The sequence below is a fragment of the Myotis daubentonii genome, chromosome 2, assembly GCF_963259705.1.
Source record: "Myotis daubentonii chromosome 2, mMyoDau2.1, whole genome shotgun sequence".
Classification (NCBI taxonomy): domain Eukaryota; kingdom Metazoa; phylum Chordata; class Mammalia; order Chiroptera; family Vespertilionidae; genus Myotis; species Myotis daubentonii.
In genome coordinates, this window is record NC_081841.1 from 78,644,651 (window position 1) to 78,667,303 (window position 22,653).

At 38.2% G+C, this 22,653-nt stretch overlaps 1 protein-coding gene across 2 annotated transcripts in view; it reads left to right on the forward strand.

The window, feature by feature from the left end:
- Positions 1-8,858: 8,858 nt before the first annotated feature.
- Positions 8,859-22,653, forward strand: part of OTOGL (otogelin like) — a 156,158-nt gene continuing 142,363 nt past the window's right edge. For both annotated transcript variants that reach the window (XM_059683705.1, XM_059683706.1), the window contains exons 1-6: positions 8,859-8,937; positions 9,999-10,038; positions 11,242-11,290; positions 16,719-16,785; positions 18,431-18,529; positions 20,248-20,402. In XM_059683705.1, coding sequence (XP_059539688.1) covers positions 8,859-8,937; positions 9,999-10,038; positions 11,242-11,290; positions 16,719-16,785; positions 18,431-18,529; positions 20,248-20,402 — 489 coding nt within the window. The remainder of the gene's footprint in view (positions 8,938-9,998; positions 10,039-11,241; positions 11,291-16,718; positions 16,786-18,430; positions 18,530-20,247; positions 20,403-22,653) is intronic.

Below are 22,653 nucleotides of genomic sequence, written 5' to 3' on the forward strand. Positions count from 1 at the left end.
GGAAAGAATGCTCCAAAGCCTGGGCGCACACACTGACTTCCCACCGTGAGCCAGCAGAGGGCTTTTCTGTACTTGCTAGCAGTGTGTTGTTTTTGTCAAAATCATAGTGCAATTGAAGAAAAATTACCTTATAAAATATAAGCTCGGGTTAAAGGGAAAGCAATGTCCTGGATATAAGCTAGCTTAAATAAAAATAAAATAAAAGACTGAATAGTGGAATGAAATGTCTATGGTTTAATTCAATCTGATATTTGACTTGTTAGTGTAACACCCCTTTGAATGTCACGATGTGTGTTAATAGGTAGAAGTGCAGGTAACAACTCACCAGTTTGTGGGATTCCCTTGAATTAGATTTTGACATGACCTATCATGGCTTTTTGACTGGGTCACAGGGGTATGCTGGAGCCAGCTCCTACTGGCTTATGAAAGCCAATTATTACATTTGCAGGAATTTTATGAGTCAGTTGAAATCACACTGATAGCTCAGAATTGACCATGGTGGGAGTATTTACCCCATGGACATCTGAAAAGGCTACAATCTAGCCCTCCCTTTCCCCTGAGATGGTTTTTGAACATTTACCAGCACATCACTGGATGTAACAAGAAAGGAGACGTTCTTGCTCTAGTCGGTTTGGCTTAATGGACCATGGACTGAAGGGTCCCAGGTCCCATTCCCTGCAAGGACAGGTATCTCGGTTGCAGGCTCCCTCCCAGCCCTGGTCAGGGGGTGTGCAGGAGGAGGCAACCAATGGATGTGTCTCTCTCACATCAATGTTTCTCTCTGTGTGTCTCTCCCCTCCCTTCTACTCTCTCTCTCTAAAAAATAAAAAATGTGGAGGTGGGGGGGGGGAGTGCCTTCTTGAGAACTGTGCCATCACACACCATTTTCATGTCGACTTGTGTCTGCTCCGTCCAGCCCAGTTGATTGCTGGAAAAGTCATTCTTGAAGGTGTGGTGCCAGGCTGTTAATGTTGGGCACTCAATCTGCCTCTTTCTCCACTAACAAGCGAGGTGGGACCTGGAGGTGGACCCGCAGCTGCCCCTGCTGTTCCGTGTGCAGCAAGCTGTGTGGGGGATGGTGAGTGAGGCCTTGAGGCCTTGGTGTGGCTGTGAGCACTGAGCTGCAGTCCCTCTCCCCTGACCTGAAGCTTATTTTCTGCCCCTGGTCTTTCACAGCACACAGAACCGTAGTCCCCGCCCTTATCTGCAGTTTCTTCTTCCGCAGCTTTAGTTGCCCATGGTCAACCAAGGTCTGAAAATATTAAATGGAAAATTCCAGAAATAAACAATTCTCAAGTTTCAAATGGAGTGGTCTACATTGTGTGATGAAATCTCTTCCCCTGACCCCCCACCCCCAGCCCTCCGGCCAGGGAGGTGAATCATCTCTTTGTCCAGCATATCCATTCTGTAAACGCTCCCACTTAACAGTCACTTCCAGTTATCAGGTCACTGTTATGTTATCACAGTGCTAGTGTTCAAGTCATCCTATTTTATTTACTCATGGCCCCTAAGTGCAAGAGTAGTGATGCTGGCAATTTGGATATGCCGAACAGAAATTGTGAAGTGCTTCCGTTAAGTGAAAAGGTGAGAAATGTACAATAAGATATTTTGAGAGGGACCACATTCACATAACTTTTTTTTTTAAAATATATTTTATTGATTTTTTACAGAGAGGAAGGGATAGGGATAGAGAGTTAGAAACATCGATGAGAGAGAAACATCGATCAGCTGCCTCCTGCACACTCCCCACTGGGGATGTGCCCGCAACCCAGGTACATGCCCTTGACCGGAATCGAACCTGGGACCCTTGAGTCCGCAGGCTGACGCTCTATCCACTGAGCCAAACCAGTTAGGGCCACATAACTTTTATTATAGGATAGTGTTATAATTGCTCTATTATTATTGTTGTTATTCTCTTACTATACCTAATTTACACCTTAAACTTTATCACACCTACGGACATATAGGAAAAAATAAGGCGTGTATAGGATTTGGTATTATCCTGTTTCAGGCGTCCACTGGGGGTCTTACAATGGTCCCAAAGCACCTGAACGACCTCACTTTGCTGCTCTCACACCCCAGCCTTGCATATTCTCTCCCTGGCTCACCTGCCCTAGCTGTACTAGCCCTTTATTTCTTCAAACCTACCAAGCTCTTTCCTCCTTAAAGCATCTACACTGCTTTCTCTGCTTGGTAAAATCTTGGTTCTCTCTGGCTAACTCCAGTTATCAGGATCAAAGTAACGTTCTCTTGAAATCCTGACACATCCCCTTCATGCACGACTCCCTCAGGGCATTTTGTACTTTCTTTAAGAACAGGTACCACAACTTTAATTAAATAATTAGCTTTATAATTATTTTTGATTTTTTTTTTACCTCACCAGATTATAATCCTTTAAAGAAATATTTTTATTGATTTCAGAGAGGAAAAGAGAGGGAGAGAAAGATAGAAACATCAATGACGAGAGAGAATCATTGATCAGTTGCCTCTTGCATGCCCCCTTCTGGGAAACAAGCCCGAAAAATGGACATGTGCCCTGATAGAATCGAACCGTGATCTCTTGGTTCATATGTTGACGCTCAACCACTGAGCCAAGCCACATGAGACTTTTATCATTGATTTATTTCGGCACCTGAGGAAACTAATTAGATTAGTGGTAGGACCACCACATACTATTTTGCCGAGTGTCAAGTGCTTGCCCCTGGCGACCAGAGAATGTGGTGCATTTGTTTCTATTCCTATTGCAACACATTACCTCAAACTTAGTGGCTTAAAACAACAGAGATTTAATATCTTATAGGTCTGGAGATCAGAAGTCTGAAATGAGTTTCAATGGGTTAAAATCAGGATGTTGGCAGGACGACATTTCTTCAGGAGACTTAGAGGAGAATCCATTCCATTGCCTTTTCCAGCTCCTAGAAGCTCCCTGCAGCCTGGGGTTGTGGCTGCTTCTTCCATCTTCTAATCTCACTCTGATCCCTCCGACTCCTTCTTTCATTGGTAAGTGCTCCTGTGATTGCATTGGACCCACAGAAACTACAGGCAGCATTAGCTTCATTACACCCGAAAGTCTCTCTTGCCACGGGAGGGAACATTCACAGGTTCTGGGAATTATGGCATGGATGTCTTTGGGAAGCCAATATTCAAGCTATCATAGTGAGAGTCATAAAGAAGTATTGCCAGTGGAACAGAGGCAGGAGTTTCTCTGCATAAGGAGTGTGAAAAGAGTAGGCAATATAAGTAACACACCTACTTCACACAAGAACCTAGTGTGAAGTGAGGCTGGCCTTCAACATCCACTTAATTTTCCCAGCCTCTGCTCCTTTCCCCTCCAATGGGATCTGTCAGCCCTCCCATATTTGTAATTCACTTGCACTCCTTTTTCCTACTAGAATAAACTTTCTGGTATTTAATTTCCCCCAAAGTTGGATTCTCTATTACAATACAGATGACTAATCCCCTTAGACACATGAAACAGAAAACACAGGTGTAGGTGGGTTTGGGAATCTGTGCTTCTAAAACACTCCCTGGGTAATTCCTGCATGCACCAAAGTTTGAGAACCACCACTGTATTCTAAAGCCAATAAACTTATCTGGTTAGAAGAGAAGCCCTAGGAAACCTTCCAAGGGAACTAGTGTGTTTTCACCGCAGCTTTGGAAGATAATGGTAACAATTATGCATGTAACTCAGTAAGACTCTATTTCAAGCTGGAAGCCCAGGAAGAGGTCATGTCAAGATAAGAGAGGAACATTTTTGGGGACTGATCCAACCTTTATGTGACTCTCAAATCACAATGAAGGGCTTAGTTTCTTCTAGGTTATGTTTTCATACTGATTTGTATTCTGCTGAAAACCACAATGATGCTGTGTTTACAAGGGCAGTTTGTCTGTATCAGCCTTGCCAGTTTAGGGAAGGTAAAGATGATAAGCTGATGTTTTTGGACCCCCCAGAATGGCTGCAATGGCTATTATCATAAATCAGGTGGTCAGTCATTGGAGTTGGAATGTTGGTGTTATATAAAATCATCTAGCCCTTTCATTTAGGGATTTGACAGGTTTTTTTAAAAAATATTATCAATAATTTGCTCCAAGTGTGAGATTTTTTAAAACATATTTTTTATTGATTTCTGAGAGGAAGGGAGAAGGAGAGAGATAAAAACATCAGTGGTTAGAAAGAATCATTGATCGGCTGCTTCCTGCAAGTCCCCTCCTGGTGATTGAGCCTGAAACTCAGGCATGTGCCCTGACTGGGAATCGAACTGTGACCTCCTGGTTCATAGGTCGATGCTCAACCACTGAGCCACATGGCTGGGCCAAGTGTGAGATGTTTTTAAATGCTTTGTTTATAAATTTATAGTTGTCTGCTTTGAATTAGGTAAAATTAGTAGAAGAGTCAAATTAGATAAGTGGTTACTTGTGAATCAGAGGTGGTTTCATACCACAAGTTTGTAAGTCAGCTGAAAAGGTAAGTTGCAAATATATAAAGTAGTAACCAAAAAATGAGGATGCACACATAATTTTTGATAGTTGGTGGTTCTGTTTATGGCAATATGGTGGATTAGACAATCTAAAAATGTGCCAGCTAAAAAATACTTGACCATGCTGGATAAAATATAATAGTCATCCATGTGAGTGATAGATGAGTTCACAAAGATGTAAGGAACATTCCCAGAAGCCAAAAACAAAACAGAAATTAAACTTGGCCTTCTTTCACTTTGGGTTTGGGATTAGATTTATAGTCTTGGAATCTTCAAACTGAGAAATTAACACAAAATTCCTGGAGCAATTGGAAGAGGTAGATGCAAAATCTTTTATGGAGGGTCCCATCCTCAACCCTGGCAGTGAAGGATTCCCATGGAAAATGCAAATGCCAGAAATGAACCCAAAATCAAAATTACAAAATCCATGAGGTAATCCACCCTAAGTGTGAAAAGCAAACACAATAAACAACAAGGTTAGACTCCTCCTTCTCCTGAATATTCAAATAATATCATCTCTCAGTGACTCTAAAACAAGTACATCTAAAATGACCGAAAATATAAAATGAAATTGAAAACACGAGAAACCAAATTTATTTAAATCATTTTATATCTGGTGTATTATATAACACTATATAGTGCACATGCACAGTGCAATAATAGTATGAAGAATGAAGACAACTGCCAGAAATATTGGTATTATACCTTGACCTTGAAATTAAAATGTTGACAAGAGGAAACTTTAGTTGTAAGAACATTACTTCTTTCAAGATATCAGTCAGATATTGCAAATCAATAGCAACTTGAAAAATGAATGTTCCTATAAAATATAACACTAACTTATGAGGGTGAGCTTTAACTTGAAATCATGACCAACACAGGTATTGCCGATGACAGCATGTCTTTATTCAGAAAAACTGAGACAGATGCCATTTGTAAATTAAATAATGTCAAACAATCCAGAAGTTGCCAAGCAACACACCTCCTGAAAGCATAAATAGAATACTGCAAAACTATCTTATAATATGGCAGTTAAATTTAGCATGGTGAAAAGCATGTCAATGATACAGGATTCTTTTTGCTTGCTCCGTGATAAACTAAATTCTGGATAAAATCACTAAACCTGAAATGTGTTAGGGGTTTAGTAAAGCAAGTGAGGAATAATTGCATTTCACTAGTAGAATGTGATATGATGGGAATCAAATGTTATCTACTTTAGATGTGATCTCAATTAATGAAAAATGACTGTTATATAAATTACCAAAGAAATTTTTTCCCAAAGATGATGAACTTCATTAAAAATAACCCCCTCCCTTTTTTGTCATTGACATACAAACTTGAGGCCAACATTTTCCCATCCTTGCCAATTGTTTTTAATGTGGTGTTTTGAGGCCAATAGGCTGTCAGGTGTCAACTTTCTAAGGATCATATTCCATGTGGGAAAATGTGCAGTGTTCTTGTAGCAGAAAGAGAACTGTTTATTGCATGCATTATGTGGTCGCCTCAGGCTTCTTATGAACTTAATATCTCTTCACAAGCTGGTGGCTGACTCACTTTTTGCCAGAGTTCCTTTGTCAGAGTAGAATGAAACATAAAAGCTGTCAACTAAAGTTTGACAGTAATAACTACATGTAGCACAGTCATAAATTCCTTTTTTGTGTGGCTGTGGGTCTAATCTTTCATCTAAACTCTCTGTTCTTTGTACCTATTCATGGGAGTCTATTTTGCCTATTTTCATGCAGCCTACCATTTAATGTAATGAGTTCATAATGTATTTATTTGAAAAAAGTACTTGGGATTTCTTTTATTGTTTTCTTTGCCACTTTCCCTTCTCCTTTACCAATCTCCTACCCATTACAAGCCCAGATGGAGGAGAAATAGAAAGAGAGTATACACTATACCTATCTTAAGAAGAATGGTCACCCTGTCATGATTTCCACGTTTTTCTTTACCAGACACAACAAGTTATAATTTTTAAATGCATGTAGTTTAAAACTGAAAGCAGTAATAAAAATGCTAGATAAGCCCTAGCTGGTTTGGCTCAATGGATAGAGCATTGGCCTGCAGACTGAAGGGTCCCAGGTTTGACTCCAGTCAAGGGCACATGCCTGGGTTGCAGGCTTGATCCCCAGTGTGGTGTATGCAGGAGGCAGCCAATCAATGATTCTCTCTCATCATTGGTGTTTCTATCTCTCTCTCCCTTTTCTTTCTTCTCTGAAATCAATAAAAACAATTTTTAAAAATGCCAGATAATATAGCCTAGGAATGTTTAACCTTAGCCACTGAAAATGCCTGTGATGTTTTTGAATAAAAAGTTTAAAGATACTATATGAAATCGGAGGTAAAAATTTCATAGTTATTGCATTTGAATTAAGTACATAAGGTATCTAAGTTTATATTAGACATAAATACTTTTCACATGGCTTTAATGTTTAGAAATAACTATAAATATTACTAAAATGTTTATTTCTGAAACATGAAATTCAACTTTGATTTTCATTTGGGATTTTTCCATATGTGTGTCACTTGTGAATTTTTTTAAGTTAAAAAAAGTTAAGCAGTTACTAGATTTAAAAAAAACAACATGTTAAAGTATGACTTGCAGATTCTTCATATTTTAAGTTGACCCATAGGTTTACTTATGAAACTAAGAGAAACTATTGTAAATTAAGGAAAGTACTTAGTAATGAATATTAGTTATGCACATTTCCATCCTTTCCAGAGAGTCAATAAGCATTCTGCAGAAACAAAATTGTTGCCTTTAGTTTTAAAATTTCTTTGGAGGAAAATTATTGTTCTATAAACAAATTTCAAGCTTAACCTTTTAATTTATTCTGTAGTCACAGTTTATTAAGTGTCTAGTATATATTATAGTTTTGATTGTGGTTAAGTAGAGACATGTTTTTGGACCAATATTTCGGATGCAACTATAAATAGGTAAGTCTATCTGTTTAGAAATATATTAATTTATTATCTAATTAATTTGAGTGATTATTTAATTACTTTAAGTGTACTAGCTAGTAGACATTTAATAAATATCTATTAAACACAAACTATAATGAAATTATTTAAAATTAGCCATCAAAATCATAAAATGAGTACATAAGCATGGTTATGTGTACATAGGCACTTATACTTTTAGTAAAGCATGTGCATAGCTTCATGCTTAAAAGATGAATTTATAGGGAAACATCTTCTGTTGGCTAAATTAGCAATAAGTTAAGCAATGAAAAGTGAATAATAGAGTATAGAAGAAGAGAAAATGATCATCAAATTTGGGGCACAAAGACCTGTTTGTGTAATAGATACTGGGCATGCAATAATTAGAACTTTACAGAAAAGACTGGGAAGTCATTGCAAAAGAGGTGTCTGGTACAAGACAGTAAAAACGGGTGTGCTTTTTTGTCTTATAAGGTAGTTCCATAGTTAGACATTCTTTACCACTGTGCTCTATTAAATGAGTCTGATGATAATGCAGGTAACTCATGGGGCTTAGGTCACTCCTATGGAGTTCGTTATGAAATATTCGAGCTGCTCTCTGATTCCAGATGGTCAACTGCTCCCAGAGAAGAAACTTCTTACTACTCGAATATGAAGACCTTCTTTGTTGTCTAGTTGGGTGCTTGTTATGGAGGATGAAGAAATGAGGTGTGAAGGGAAGGTTTTCAGGGCTGGATGAGTTATTTTCTTTTCTTTGTAAAGTCACATATTAGAATACCATCTCTGTGTGTTATTTCTGCTTTTGTTGCAGAATGTTTAATAGAAATATCTGTGGACACATAAATATATCAATTTAAACAACACTGTAATGGGACTTGAGTTGAAAATATTTGCACTTAATTTTAGTTTACTTTTAATTCTTAAAGAAAATTTATGAGAACATGTAGACATTCTGGGAAAGATTGATTGGATTTTATTTCACCTTTTCCAAGGACAGTAATTATTTTATAAATAAAACACAGAGAATAGTTGAATAATTAGGAATAATGATGATTTCAAATGACACCAGGAGTTAATTTTTTTGTTTGTTTTGTTTGTTTTCTGTTTTTTGATGCTGCTGTCTTTAGAAGTTATAAAAGGCTAGCATAGGCTAAAAAGGCGTATGATGTCCAGGATCAAGGTAGGGTGTAACTAATACAGGCTCAGGTAAGAGGCTGCCATGCATTACTAATGAGAGACTCAGCCAAGAGGTTGCCTGCAATTTCTAAAGCATCAGATCTTGTATGTAGTTAGAAAGACGGGAATTCCTTTATGAATTACTTTTTTGCAAAGCCATATTTATAAGAATTTGACCACTCTACAAATACATAACCTTCTAAGATGCCATCATAGTAAAGAACAACAATTTGGTTACATTTTAGAGAGAAAGTCTACATTGAAATGAACATTGTGAGAAAACTCAATTTAATGATACCTTGGAGTATATTCTTGCTTCATATACTGCTGTTTTCATTGCAAGGTAAGAACTCATATAAAATTTTTACTTTATTTTATTTTAGTCTTTGTTGCAACTGATAGGAATAGTTTGTCCTTATACCATCAATCACTTACTTTGAAGTAATGACAGTGAACAGATCATTCTTTTGAAAATTCTTAACAATGTAGATAATTTGAGACTTCTGTGTTTTTTTTTCTTTTCTTTAAATGTTAAAATCATGCGTTTATTATGTTATGCAACTGTACTGAAAGAAGCTCTGATTCTAACATTTGTCTTCTGAAGAGTGATTTAAAATATTTGTCTCTGTAATTTAATCATTTAAAATTTTATAACTAAAGAGAAATTGAGTACTGAAACTTTATATCAGTATACAGAAGAATAGTAAACAGATGTTTTAAGAAAGACTTTAACATTTGGTGCTAAGAATTGATTTTCAGTTATTTTATAGCAATCTGATTTGTAAATTCATTTTTATAAAAATATTTTATGGGGAAAGCATTTATTAATTTATAATTCCTAAAAGAGCTGTATATTTTGGAGCTTGTAGGAGAAGAGGGAGAAATTACTGAAGTATAAAAGAGTAGTGAGGTCTATAGTGAGATGCTATTTTCTAATCCTAGTGGTGACTGAAACTCTTTGGACAAATGTCATAGAGAGTTGAGATGTGGCGTGGACCTTGGAGATGAACGTGCCTAACACCATTATTTTGTGATATGTATGGTAGCATGCTGGAGTTGGCCATTTGCTAAGTGGTAGGGCTAAAGCTAAAATTTGGATCTCTGGACTCTAAGTCTCATGCTTGTCCCACTGTGTTATGTTTCTGTGTAAATCTAGGTGCACTGCTATTTCTTTCTGGATTACCAGTCACTTTGATGTCTCACAGGGAATTTGCTGGTCAAAATCTTTCAGAAAATGCAAAATACCTAATAGCTACACTCAATCTGAGACTTAGAATTTAGTTTAAAATGATCTGTTTAGTAATTAGAACATGTGACCAAGATATTTGTGAATATATATATATATATATATATATATATATATATATATATATATATAATTATTTATTTATTTCTCTCTAGCAGGATATATTTGTGCATCATCCATCTTGACGGAAACATCAAAGTGAGTATTTCTTGTTCTTTATGTCCTCTGAAACATAAAGCCAATAAGAACAAGCAAATTTAAGCAGATAACTATATCTGCTTTTACAAAAAATAAAAATAAAAAAAATACTTTACAAAATAGGGGCATTATATGTAGTTCTTTAACACATTTCCACAAATTGAAAATTATCAAGCATTCAGTTCCTTATTTATGAAGCAATTATTTTTCACTTTTATTTTAATGATAAAAGGAGTTCTTGGAGGTATCCAAAGACTGTAGATACTAAAGAGACATTACTTTCAATTCAAAGATTTGTAAAGAAGTTATACTCAGTAATTACCCATTTTATATTATTATCATCAATGTACATTGCTGATTACAAATGTGCTGTATCTTAACATAGAGTAAAACATCGTTTAATGATTAAAAAGAATAAAATTGAGCCTGGCTGGCATGGCTCAGTGGTTGAACATTGACCTATGAACCAGGAGGTCATGGTTTGATTCCTGGTGAGGGCACATGCCTGGGTTGTGGACTTGATCCCCAGTATGGGGCATGCAGGAGGCAGCTGATCAATGATTCTCTCTCATCACTGATGTTTCTATCTCTGTCTCCCTCTCCCTTCCTCTCTGAAATCAATAAAAACATATATTTAAAAAATAATAAAATTGATCTCACACTAAATAATGAAAATCATTCTTTGGATTAAACTGATCTGCTTAATGAAAAGCAGAATTCTATTCCCCATTGATTTTGGTAAATCACAGTATGATGTGCTTACTCACATTAATGCTATACTGCCCTTTATGACATGGTAAAGGAGTAAATATTAGGTTTGATAAAAGTGAACGTGCTCTTGGCAAATACTTATCTCACCAGTTTTATGAAGTCATGTGGTGAAAATAGCATGCGTGTTGGTGCTAAAATACTACACTATTTTGTTTATTTCTCTATCTTGAAGTTCCTTCCTAAAATTCATTTATATCAGAGACTGGAGAGATCTGGGGACACTCCCCCGAATTTTGTAAAATGAGACAGCACCACCACCCAAATCTAACCCCTCCAAAAGGGGGAGGGGGACCTTTTAAATGTTAAACCAAGAAAGACCTCTTTGATAAAGTGATGGAAATCAGGAGGAAAACACCAGCCCTCTCTTGGGAAAGGCTCGTTCAGGTTGCCTTGGGGCCTTTGACTATACAAGTTCTTTTTGTTTTCTTCCAGAAACGGATTTAATGAAAATCGACAGAAAAGAGCTCTTTTAGCAGCGCAGGTAGGTTATGCCTCAGATGGAGAGAGAGGCAGAGAAACAATCCATCCTGCTTTGGGACTCTGCTGTCACTTCAACAATGAGACCGTTGTGGAAGGGAATGAAATGCTAAAAACAAGACAGGAAGGAGGAGGAAGAGGCAAAGTAACTTCTCTACTGCTTTTCTGTGCCCCTCCAATTCATGTTCAGTTCACATTTACTTGTTTACTTGCTGTTCACCTCCGTTTCCTACTGAGAGGCTCACAGTATTTGTGGGAGATTCAATCTCATCTACTTGCCAGAAAATTTAAATGGGTTTAAAAATTAAGCCCCAAATCAGGACAATAACAACAGAACAAATACAAGCAAATAGAGCAGAGAAAGGTGCAAATGATCGGAGTTAAATACTGCAAAGGTCATCAGAGATGTCCTTGACAAACAGCTTTTATATAAATTTAAATTACAGACACTCTGAAGAGGTAACTTTTTTTTTTTAGGGCTGGGATAGCACTGAATTTGAGGATGTCTTTTTGTCTGGACCTTTTTATATAAAGGATATTGGACAATATATTTGCATAATTTTCAAACTATGGCTGGAATGTTCAAATGAGTGGATTTTAAAAAACATTTTTCAATAAAAGATGGATGGTAAAAGAGAGAATCCTAATTTAAAGGCATTTCTTTGGAAAGTAATAAGATTTGAGCATTTAGATAGCAAACAGCATATATATTCAAGGAGGCTTTTGTCAAATGCTGAAATGCAATACATTTCTGGTAAATGCCTAAATGTTATTTTTTTGTGTTAATTAAAAAGAATTAAAGAGAGATTTGATATGCTGTTGTGACAATTTAGAAGACAGAACTAATTTATTTTAATCAAGTGATAGGTATACTGAAATGGACAAAGGATTGTACATGAAATGGAAATATTTTGTTTTTTCCTATAAAGAGTGGTGTACTTAAGTATCATGTGAAGTGGTTAAAATGATCTTTCTCTGAGAAATTTTGTGTACACGTTTGCCAGCACCAGTGGTTCTCAACCTTCTGACCCTTTAAATACAGTTCCTCATGTTGTGACCCAACCATGAAATTATTTTCATTGCTACTTCATAACTGTAATGTTGCTACTGTTATGAATCGTAATGTAAATATCTGATATGCAGGCTGGTCTTAGGTGACCCCCGTGAAAGGGTCATTTGACCGCCGAAGGGGTCGCGACCCACAGGTTGAGAACTGCTGCGACAAAATTAACCACAAAAAGACATCATCTTGACTCAGTAGAAAATCCAATTTTTGAGTAAAACTGAATTCCATTGGACCCACTAGATTGAAGAACCTTGAGACATATCCTACAATTGTCACATGGAGTGACCTATTGCTGGGATTACACAGCGTGGGGGAAAGTAGGTTTACAGATGTGAGTATGTGAAACACAGAGTTTATTCTTGTAGTATTATTTATTAATTGTTATATTATTTTCCGTATGAACAACTGTAAAACTACATTTGTACCACCCTGATTATTGTCCTTACAGGTGTCTTAGAATTTGTATAATTTACTCCAAAGTAGTTACTTTAATACCCCCTTTTTGTTAATAAGTTAGGAGCTCACCTTGTTTTGATTTCTCTTTTAGAGAGAAAGAATAGGACACTTGCCTTTTTATTTCCTGGAACTAAAGCACATACATCAGGATTATTTAATATTTGAACACATTTTAAAAGAATAAATGTTAAAGAAGGACAATGAAGTCATAATCATGTGTTGCACTGTTTAGGACTGAAAATTCATCTGTTACAAGGCCATTCCTCTCTCCAGATTCACTCCCCTGCTCTAGGAAGACAGAACACTGGTGGATAGATATCTGTGCAAGTAAGAATTCAGAAATATGTTGCCAGTGAGATGAACAATGAGCAAAGAAAGGGTAGGCAGGCTTCTCTCAATGGTGTATTTGTGTGCTGCAGCGATTTCTCATTGAAAGACTGCATTTCTCTGTGCTTCTCAGCCTCCTGTGGAGATGTAATCAGCAGGAGGAAGAATGGCCTATTCTTTTTTATCACTTATGTGAATACATGCACCCACTGCTTGCATTTTTTCTTTTCTTTTTGCATTACATTTAAAAATTCTCCTGAAAGCAGGGGCTGAGACCTAGACTCAGGTGCAGGTTATTTATTTAGGAAGTGCACAGTCCGGGAGAGAGAAAAATAAGACTCGGAAGGCAGAAAATCCAATACTGCTATGTTAAGAAGGGGCTGTTTGCTTTAGGCATCTGGGGCTCAGTCTTACTGGGGACTCTCTGAGGGGCTGTGTAGAATGTGTTGTAGAGTTGTTTCTCCAATGGATGGGGAAAGCTGGGATACTTAGTCACCAGCTCCTTCTCCTCCTTGGCAAGAGCGACTGCCTGGGGGCCTTAAATCATCCCCCGGAAGGCACTTTCTGTGGTCTGTCCTACTTGTGGTCTATTTCCTTGGGTGGAAATAAAAAGAAGCTGGTGTTTGAAGTTGGAGGGTCTCAGTGTGCACAGAAACCCAGGAGCAGGAGAAGTGGAATGAGAGGATGCAGGGAGGGGCAGCCACAGAATCTTTCACCGACATGGTTCTAAACAGCCTTGGGAGGCAGGCCATTCCCATTCAATAATGTCTATTTTCAGTTTAGTTGGTGTTTGTTGATGACATACAAGAGATCATGCTGAAGATAAACATGAATAGCAGTACTTGTTATGTAGAAACTCATTGTCCGGTGGAGGCCTGTAAAGAATTCATTTCTGTGTAACTTGTTCATTGAATCTGAGACACCACCAATTATTTGCCATTATTTATATGACATAAAAAACAAAAGTGCTCCCAATTATAAATATAAAATACCATTCTGAGTTCAGATCTGTTTGAAAAATGGAAACCATGTGTCATGTCCTACCACTGTTGAAATATTATAGTCTGACACATGGGATGCTGTGGTCATTAGGATGCTGTGATAGCCAGGAGACTGGCATTGTAGGGAGTCAGACCTAGTCACGCTAGATAGTGAGAGGATAGGGAGCAAAAAGGGACTTATATATTCTTGCCTTAGTCTAGTGTTGTCCAATGTATTCAGTTTTTGCCTAATAATAAAAATAGGTAACATGTTTAGAACCCTTATTATGTGCCTGGCACTATTCTGGGTACTTTACTTATCCCATCTCATTTAATCCTCACAATTCTGTGAGGCAGTTACTGTTATTCCATTTTATAGGTGGGGAAATTGAGGCTGAGAATGTTAAATAATTTGTTCAAGGTTATAAGCCTGTATGAGGCAGAGTTGAAGTCACTGTTCACTTTTAGTGAGCATCAGAGGTAATTCGTTGGAGCCAAAGAAGATTTTGGTGCCCAGTAACATTGGTGGTTATGCTAGATTTAGGCAGCTGGGAAAAAATGAGACTGACGAGAGAATATAACTTGCTGTCTTGGGGATAATCAAGGTCACAGACTATTGTGAGTCTGACTTGGTTTGAAGAGAGAGGCAAGGGCAAAAAGGGGAGATTAAGTAGTGAGGATAAAACCCTGGAGAAATGACAGCAGGAATCAATGAACTTGGGACCATGATGTGGGCCAAGGAGTTTAGAAAGGTGTCTTAAAGTGGTGAGTGTGGGAGTTCTTCTAGCAGGCATGGTTTGCCTGTTAAAATAAAAAGTACCTGGTTGGAAAATGCCACAATAAAACTTTACATGTAGGAAGGAGATGAGAGCCCTAGCCGGTATGGCTCAGTGGATAGAGCGTTGGCCTGTGGACTGAAGGGTCCCGGGTTTGATTTTGGTCAAAGGCATGTACCTTGGTTGCAGGCTCCCTGCCCTGGTCAGGGACATGCGGGAGGCAACCAATGGATGTGTCTCTCTCACATCGGTGTTTCTGTCTCTCCTTCTCCCTTCCACTCTCTGTACAAAATCAATGGAAAAATTATCTGCTGGTGAGGATTAAAAAAAAAAAAAAAAAGAAGGAGATGAGAATATATTGAGAAAGGACTTTGCATCTGAGTCAAATTTCATATCACCCTTTCTTCTTATCCTTTACCCTTCAAGTTTTTCTAACATCCTCTAGTACTCAATTTTACAATTATGTGGCAAAATTTTGGAAGGCAGCTATGCTCACCACTATACCACCAACGCTTATGTGGCAAAATTTTGGAGCGTGTATTCTGTGAGCATAAAATTGCCATTGGAAAGGACAGTGCTGCAGACCATATCCTATATTAGAAGCCCCATGCACGAAATTCATGCAAGGGCCTGGGCCACCACTGCCACCACGGACGGGGGCCTCTGCTGCCTCTGCCGCTGTCCCTGCTCGCTGTGGCTTTGTCCAGAAGGAAGGACATCTGGGTGGACATCCGGTCTGATTTGCATATTACGCTTTTATTATTATAAATTGGCTTGGAGTTGGAATAAAAATCACTATTGAGCCCTGGCTGGTTTGGCTCAGTGGATGGAGCGTCGGCCTGTGGACTAGGGGGTCCTGGGTTCGATTCCAGTCAAGGGCATGTACCTTGGTTGCAGGCACATCCCCAGTGGGGGGTTGTGCAGGAGGCAGCTGATTGATGTTTCTCTCTCATCGATGTTTCTAACTCTCTATTCCTCTCCCTTCCTCTCTGTAAAACATCAATACAATATATTTTTTAAAAATCACTATTCATTAGTTTTAGTAACTCATAATTATTTGCTACTAATCCATATTGACCTTTAAAGGTATTAAGGTTTTATCTGAGTTGCTTAGATTAATATAAATCTCTCTTGCTAATTTTCTGTGCCCGAGGTACTATGGAGGAATCTTTACATAAATTGTTTTATTTATTGTTATGACTACACAATAAAAAAGGTACCATTGTTCCCATTTTACAGACAAGTAAAGGAAGGCACGAAGAGGTTAGGAAACTTGTCTAAGAGTAAGTACTGACAGGATTAGGCCTCTAATCTGGGTCTCTCTGATTCACTAATCCATGCTTTTAACCCTGCAGTGCCTTGAGGACTATTACAATACATGTAAACATTCTATGAACCTTCGAGTGTTAGCTCTTTGGAAGCTGCTGTGGATGGCGCCTTCACAGATGGGTCTGCAGGCAGTGGGAACATCATTGTCAGTCCATTGGCCTCATGCATTTTCTCAGACCCATCTGCACTTGGGAACATCAGAGAACTGCTACTTCTGCAGGCAAAACAGTCAGTTAATGCAAAAATAAAGACTCCAACCAGGCTCTTTCCCAAGGAGGGCAGGGAGGCAGAACTGAGGTCAGATAGGATAAAGAACATGTCAAAGTCATGTTGAGGCAAAACCACTGCCTCACTGAGATTGCCTCAGTAACTCAAGAAAATAGAAAGTCAGTACCTTATAATCTCTGTTGTATTTTTAGCTATTTTCCAATTTGCCTGTTTGGCTTGATTTAAATAATCTAATTCTCTTGAATTCTTATTTCTTTCTTTCTTTCCAAGTTTGAAGCAACATCTCCAAGATACTTCTTCCATGAAGCTATTAATTGGGGTGAGAGTAAAATAAAAGGTCAGTGCTACATGTATGTTTTTGTATTTGTTTTCTCCAAAAGACCCCTTTGGGGGATATAATGAATCAACTCTTTATTATTTCCATATAATGCAAGAAGGAAATGGAGCCAGGGTGGTAAAAATACTTAGTAATAATTTAGGTTCACTTCTTTTTTTGGAAACAAGCAGGGTTAAGCACTCAGACAAAGGTGATAACTGTATGACCAGGACAGATATCCTTGGGTATCAGAAACTTCTTTTCTAAAGCAATTACTTGTCTCATGGTCCCTCCTTGACATCCTCTTTTTGCTTACCAATTTCCTGTTTTTGTTAAGCAGAAAGCTGATAGTAGTTTAAAATTTAATTTGTTTTTCCTTGCATTTAAAATAACAAGACTTTTTGTTTTTGGCTTAATATTGTTTTCAGAGAATAAATAGGGCTGTAAATATTTTTTGAAGGAAATACATTTGTTCACCTGAATATTTTAGGCATTATTCACTGTAAAAATGGAAGATGGTGAGATAAGATAAAATTTAAATATAGTATTGCCCCTTAGGGGAAAAACCCTGCATTTAAGTTCATGAAAAATATTCCTAACCTATATTTATGATCAAAGTTGGAACAGCTCATTTTTCTTCAGTTAAGACATTCTACTTAGAGCGTTGTCTGTGTTTAAGTGTAGAGAGAAACTTTAGATCCGTGGATCTTAAGGTGGAAGGATAATAGGATTTCCCAATTCTTGCCTTTGGCAAAACTGTGGTTCAGTTCCTGCAGTTAGATAAGTGCTTTCATGACCTTGACATATTCCAGAAAGGCACAATCTCTAGTAATACTTTACAGGGACTCAAAGATGTCCTCTAGCTCTCTCTGTGTTACTTAAATCCTTCTTGCTTGAGTTTTGCCAGCTGCCTCTTGTCCTCTCCTTATTAGAGGAAAAATTTTCACCGATTCATTTGCGTTTTTAAAACTCGCTCAGGAGCTCATAGTTTCTTGCTTCTTCTTTTCAACATAATCCGTTGGGGCGAGTTTTCTTTCCATGAAAGAAAGAAAATATTTTTGATGACGGCCAGCTGTGACTTTGGCTTCTCTCCCATTAGAACTAAATATGGGTCAGAAAAAAAATGCATCATTTGTAATTAAGCCTGAGGATTAATACACGAACTTCAAATTAAATTTTTAATCATTCTCTTAAAAAATGGGAGTTTTATTTTGAGTTTTATACTTTGCCCCATCCTTTGAGCTAAGAAATGGACGCGATTCTTTAACACAGCACTTGCTGCTGGGGAAGGACCCCACTGGACGTGCAGCGGGTGCCCAACGCCGTCAAGGGAATCAGCAGCAGCTTGTGTATTTCTGGATCTCATCATCTGGGGACAGGGATTCCTTACATGGGAACTTGACCTTTCAATGGCTTGAAGGAAGCTAACCTTTGCTCTCAGGGTAGTTGGAGATGTGAAAGCCTGTCTTTCTTGTTTCACAGCACACGTAATGAAATGAACTAGATAAAGCTTTGATGGGCTTAATTCTTTAGCTCATCAAGGCAAGATGCCCAGCGTTCTGTTTGAGTTAATAGTGGTTACAGTTAGTCCAAGCTAAATCTTGACATATTATGTTTATAAGAACTGCTGCATGCCAGGAGATAACTTATTTATTTTGTCCCTCAGGTTCTTGCCCTCATGAATGCCTTAACGGAGCTTTCTGTTCTAAGGCTGGTACATGTGACTGCCAAATATTTCAGGCACTTGGGACACGGTGCCAGATTGGTAAGTTTCAGGGATACTTATGAGAGAATTATGAGATGCTGAAGAAGACATTAAGGCATGATTTTCTATATTAGGGTTCATCCATTGGGATTTGGACCAATCACATTGTATATTAATTTGAATGCTCACAATTCATTCCCAGCAATTTAGAAACAACATAAAAAAGAATAGATATATATGCCTACTTTCTCTTCTCACTTATCTCTACTATTTCCTCAAGCAGTTTTTCCTACTCTAGATGATACTAGCCCATTAAAACCATGTTCTCATTCATCTCTCTTTTTCTTGATAAATTAGATTTATTATTTGGAGCCACACATTCTTTTTGACTTTGAGTTAATTGGATATTCTGTACATAAAATAGAAATAATAATGAGAGCTCTTCAAAGCAGAGGATTCTTTTTAAAAATTTTTTTAGCCATGGTGTCTAGGTTAGGATCTTACATCAACCATAATCAATAAATATTCATTGGTGTAATGGGTATTTATTGAGCATCTACTAGATCCCAGGCTAGGCTCTGGGGATACGGTAGTGAACAATATAGACATGTTCCTGTTCTCTTGGAAGTTACAGTTTAGAGGACGGGACTAACACACAACAGATACACATTAATCACACTTGTGACGTACTATAAAGTAAAAGATTCTATGAAAATTTGCAACAGAGGTGAGGCATACTGTCAAAGAAGACTGCCTGAGTAATGAACCACTCTCTGTTTTCCCCCAAAAAAGGCCAAAGTTGGCCAAGGCTAATAAATTTAGGTAATATTACAAAAGAAAAGACATAATTGTGCCCTATCTTTATGCTCTCTATATAGGGTATTGAAATATTTTACACATATCAATTACTCAATAAATGACATTGATTTTCATATTATTCTAAAGGGGAAGATCTCAAAAATTCAAATAGAATAGAGGTCTATCCACAAGGGTAATAAGGGAGGTAGACATGAGTATAATAGGAGATGATGTTTAATTTAAGACAAACATTGCTTAAAATTTGGCCAGTTTAAAATCATGATTTTAAAAAAATTTTATTTATTTAAAATTTACCTTTATTGTTGAAAATATTACAGGTACCTCCCTTTCCTTTTTTATTAACCCCCTCCACCCCACTTCTGCCCCCGCCCCAGGCCTTCACTGCACTATTGTCTGTCCATGGGTTATGCATATAGAGGTCATGAATTTTTAAATTCCAGCATACGTTGGATGACTAATGCTCCCATCCCCAGATGTATAAACATGATATTTTTTTGTCAGTGGTTATTTTTCTCTGTGGATACTATTAAGATATTTTTGAAAAAATTGTGGAGACTGGAACACTCTATGCTGCCAATGATAATTTTTAGGACGCTCGGTGGTGACATTTTATTCTTTTGTGAGCCATTATATTGCTTTATCACTATCACTTTCTTTTACTGTATCATTCTCCCTACTCCTCCTTTCTTCCAGAAACTTCCTTTGGGAGCAAACATAAGAAAGTTTCTAACATAAATCCTTTCTTCAAAGCAACTTGAAAGCCATGTTTTCCTTCAGGGAAGTTTAATGGTTTTGAGAGCAACCAGTAATTTTATGTTAGTTATCTCTTCCTGTAATATTGACCACCAGAGAAGACAATATTTATTTTAATGCAATAGAATCACCTATCATGACTGAACCTTACTAGAAACAGGTGTAATTTATTTTATTCTACTAAGTATTACCCTATTTCTTTTCAGTGCCAAACATGGGCAATGGCAGAGATGGGATTTGCAAAACCTGGGGACAGTACCACTTTGAAACGTTTGACGGCATCTACTATTATTTCCCAGGAAACTGTTCTTACATTTTTGCAAAAGACTGTGGTAATTTGGAGCCTCGGTACACTGTATGGGTAAGTGATCCTAGGGTATAATTAACTTAAGACTTACTTCTGGTGAAACCTATTCTTTTATTTTTATTTTTTTTTAATTTTTTTTTTTAAAGCAATAGTTGTTGTTTTTTAAAATATATTTTATTGATTTTTCACAGAGAGGAAAGGAGAGAGAAAGAGAGTTAGAAACATCTATGAGAGAGAAACATCGATCAGCTGCCTCCTGCACACCCCCTACTGGGGATGTGCCCGCAACCCAGGTACATGCCCTTGACCGGAATCGAACCCGGGACCCCTCAGTCCGCAGGCCTACGCTCTATCCACTGAGCCAAACCGGTTTTGGCGAAACCTATTCTTTTAAAGTACTAGAAAAATTATAGAAAAATCTCTCTATATAAAAGCCCAGCAACGGGAATGGCGGAATGACCAGAACAACCGGAACGACTGGTGGCTATGACAGCCAACCAGCCTGATCTGGGCTCTGATGGGTCCCCTCACCCACCCGGCTGGTCTCACTCCCAGTTGGCCCCCAACACCTGATCAGGGGTGGGGCCAGCAGGCCAACTGCCTGCGGCCCTTCCCCCACACCATCCCGGTCCAATAGGCCCCAATTGGGGAAGCCCAGCTGGACCCCACCCATGCACAAATTCATGCACTGGGCCTCTAATATATAATAATCAGAGTATGAATACTAAGGGAAGGAGAGTGTTTGGTACTTAAAGGGGTGGATAAAATTTGCAGCTATATTGAGTGTCCTTCTATCAAGATGGGGCCTAGGACTGAGAAAAGGAAGATTTAGACCCATGTGGAAGGGACTTTCAGGTAGTGCAGAAATGTCTACATCACGGATGTCAAAATGCCAACTCCAGTTGATGTCCTCATCCTTCAGGTGTTATTTGATCATTTTGAAGAGAAGGTGGGTCCAGGCACCACCATATTACTCATATATGTTTCCTTCTTCACACATCCAGTGTCATGTCACCTGCATTAATTTTTAAAACATCCCCCCTCAGTATGAACGGGAGAGCAGCATTTATGAAATGGAGTCCATACATTACATGAGCTCAGGCTAGAGTGCCGCAACCTTTCATGGCGGGGGTTCAGGATCTGAAAGAGGGGCCAACGCACCAATGAAAATGCTATGCAAGAAATATGGATTTAGAAGGCATGGGGGGAGCAGGTGGAGACCTTTCTTGAAGAGGCACACCGACTTCTGGTTGGTCTGCTTTTATTCACTTGAAAACACATTTGCCCTTTAGCAATGCATATAGGTATATCAAAGGTAAAGTTTGGTAAATAGTAAAAGGATTATCAGGTTAGGAAATTTTCTTGAGCCATTGAGCCCACAGCAGGGCAATTTTATGCTGATTTTCAGCCCTGCTGAATATCAAAGTCCATTGACCTTCCAATGGGCCTCTTTGCATTAATATACTAACTACTGTTGGTTTTAGCCTCCAGCAAGCACAGGCTGGAGCAGGGGTGGGCAAACTTTTTGACTCGAGGGCCACAATGGGTTCTTAAACTGGACCGGAGGGCCGGAACAAAAGCATGGATGGAGTGTTTGTGTGAACTAACTAATATAAATTCAAAATAAACATCATTACTAAAAGGGTACGGTCTTTTTTATTTTTAGTTTTATTCATTTCAAACGGGCCGTATCCGGCCCACGGGCTGTAGTTTGCCCACGGCTGGGCTAGAGTATATGGATGCAGGCAGCTAATTGCTAGGTGGATTGATACTCTATGATTGAGCTCACGAGGTAGTTCTTAGTTTCAGAATTCTTGCTTCAAAAGAATCTTAGGAGACTTCCAAGAATATAAGCTGCAGAGTGGCTCTAGCTGAAGGAAGTCAGGCCCTCTTTCCCTGCCCACAATCTTCCCCTGAATTTCAGGGATCTTAAAGCACACCCAGGAAACTGCTGAGTGCCCTGTTCAAAAGCTAAACTCTCCATAGCTGTCATTTGTTTGAATCTTTTTTCCCCCCTCAAATTATATTGGAGTTGCATAAATTCTTTTTGTCTCTTAGGTGAGGCAAATTTAAAAAAGTAGATCCTGAAATTTTTCAAGAACAACAAATCCTAATGATCCAGAAAGGAAATGAGGTCTATTGAAAGTTAACTTATGAGGCATAAAGATTAAAAAATTGGAGGTTTCTTTAGATGGGAGACGTGGTGGAACACCTTCAGCAAGCACAGGGCTCCTATTAACAGTCCCTTACTGTCCTCTATGCCTTCACCCTCTCCCTGGGTTTATTGCTCAAACACCTTCCAACT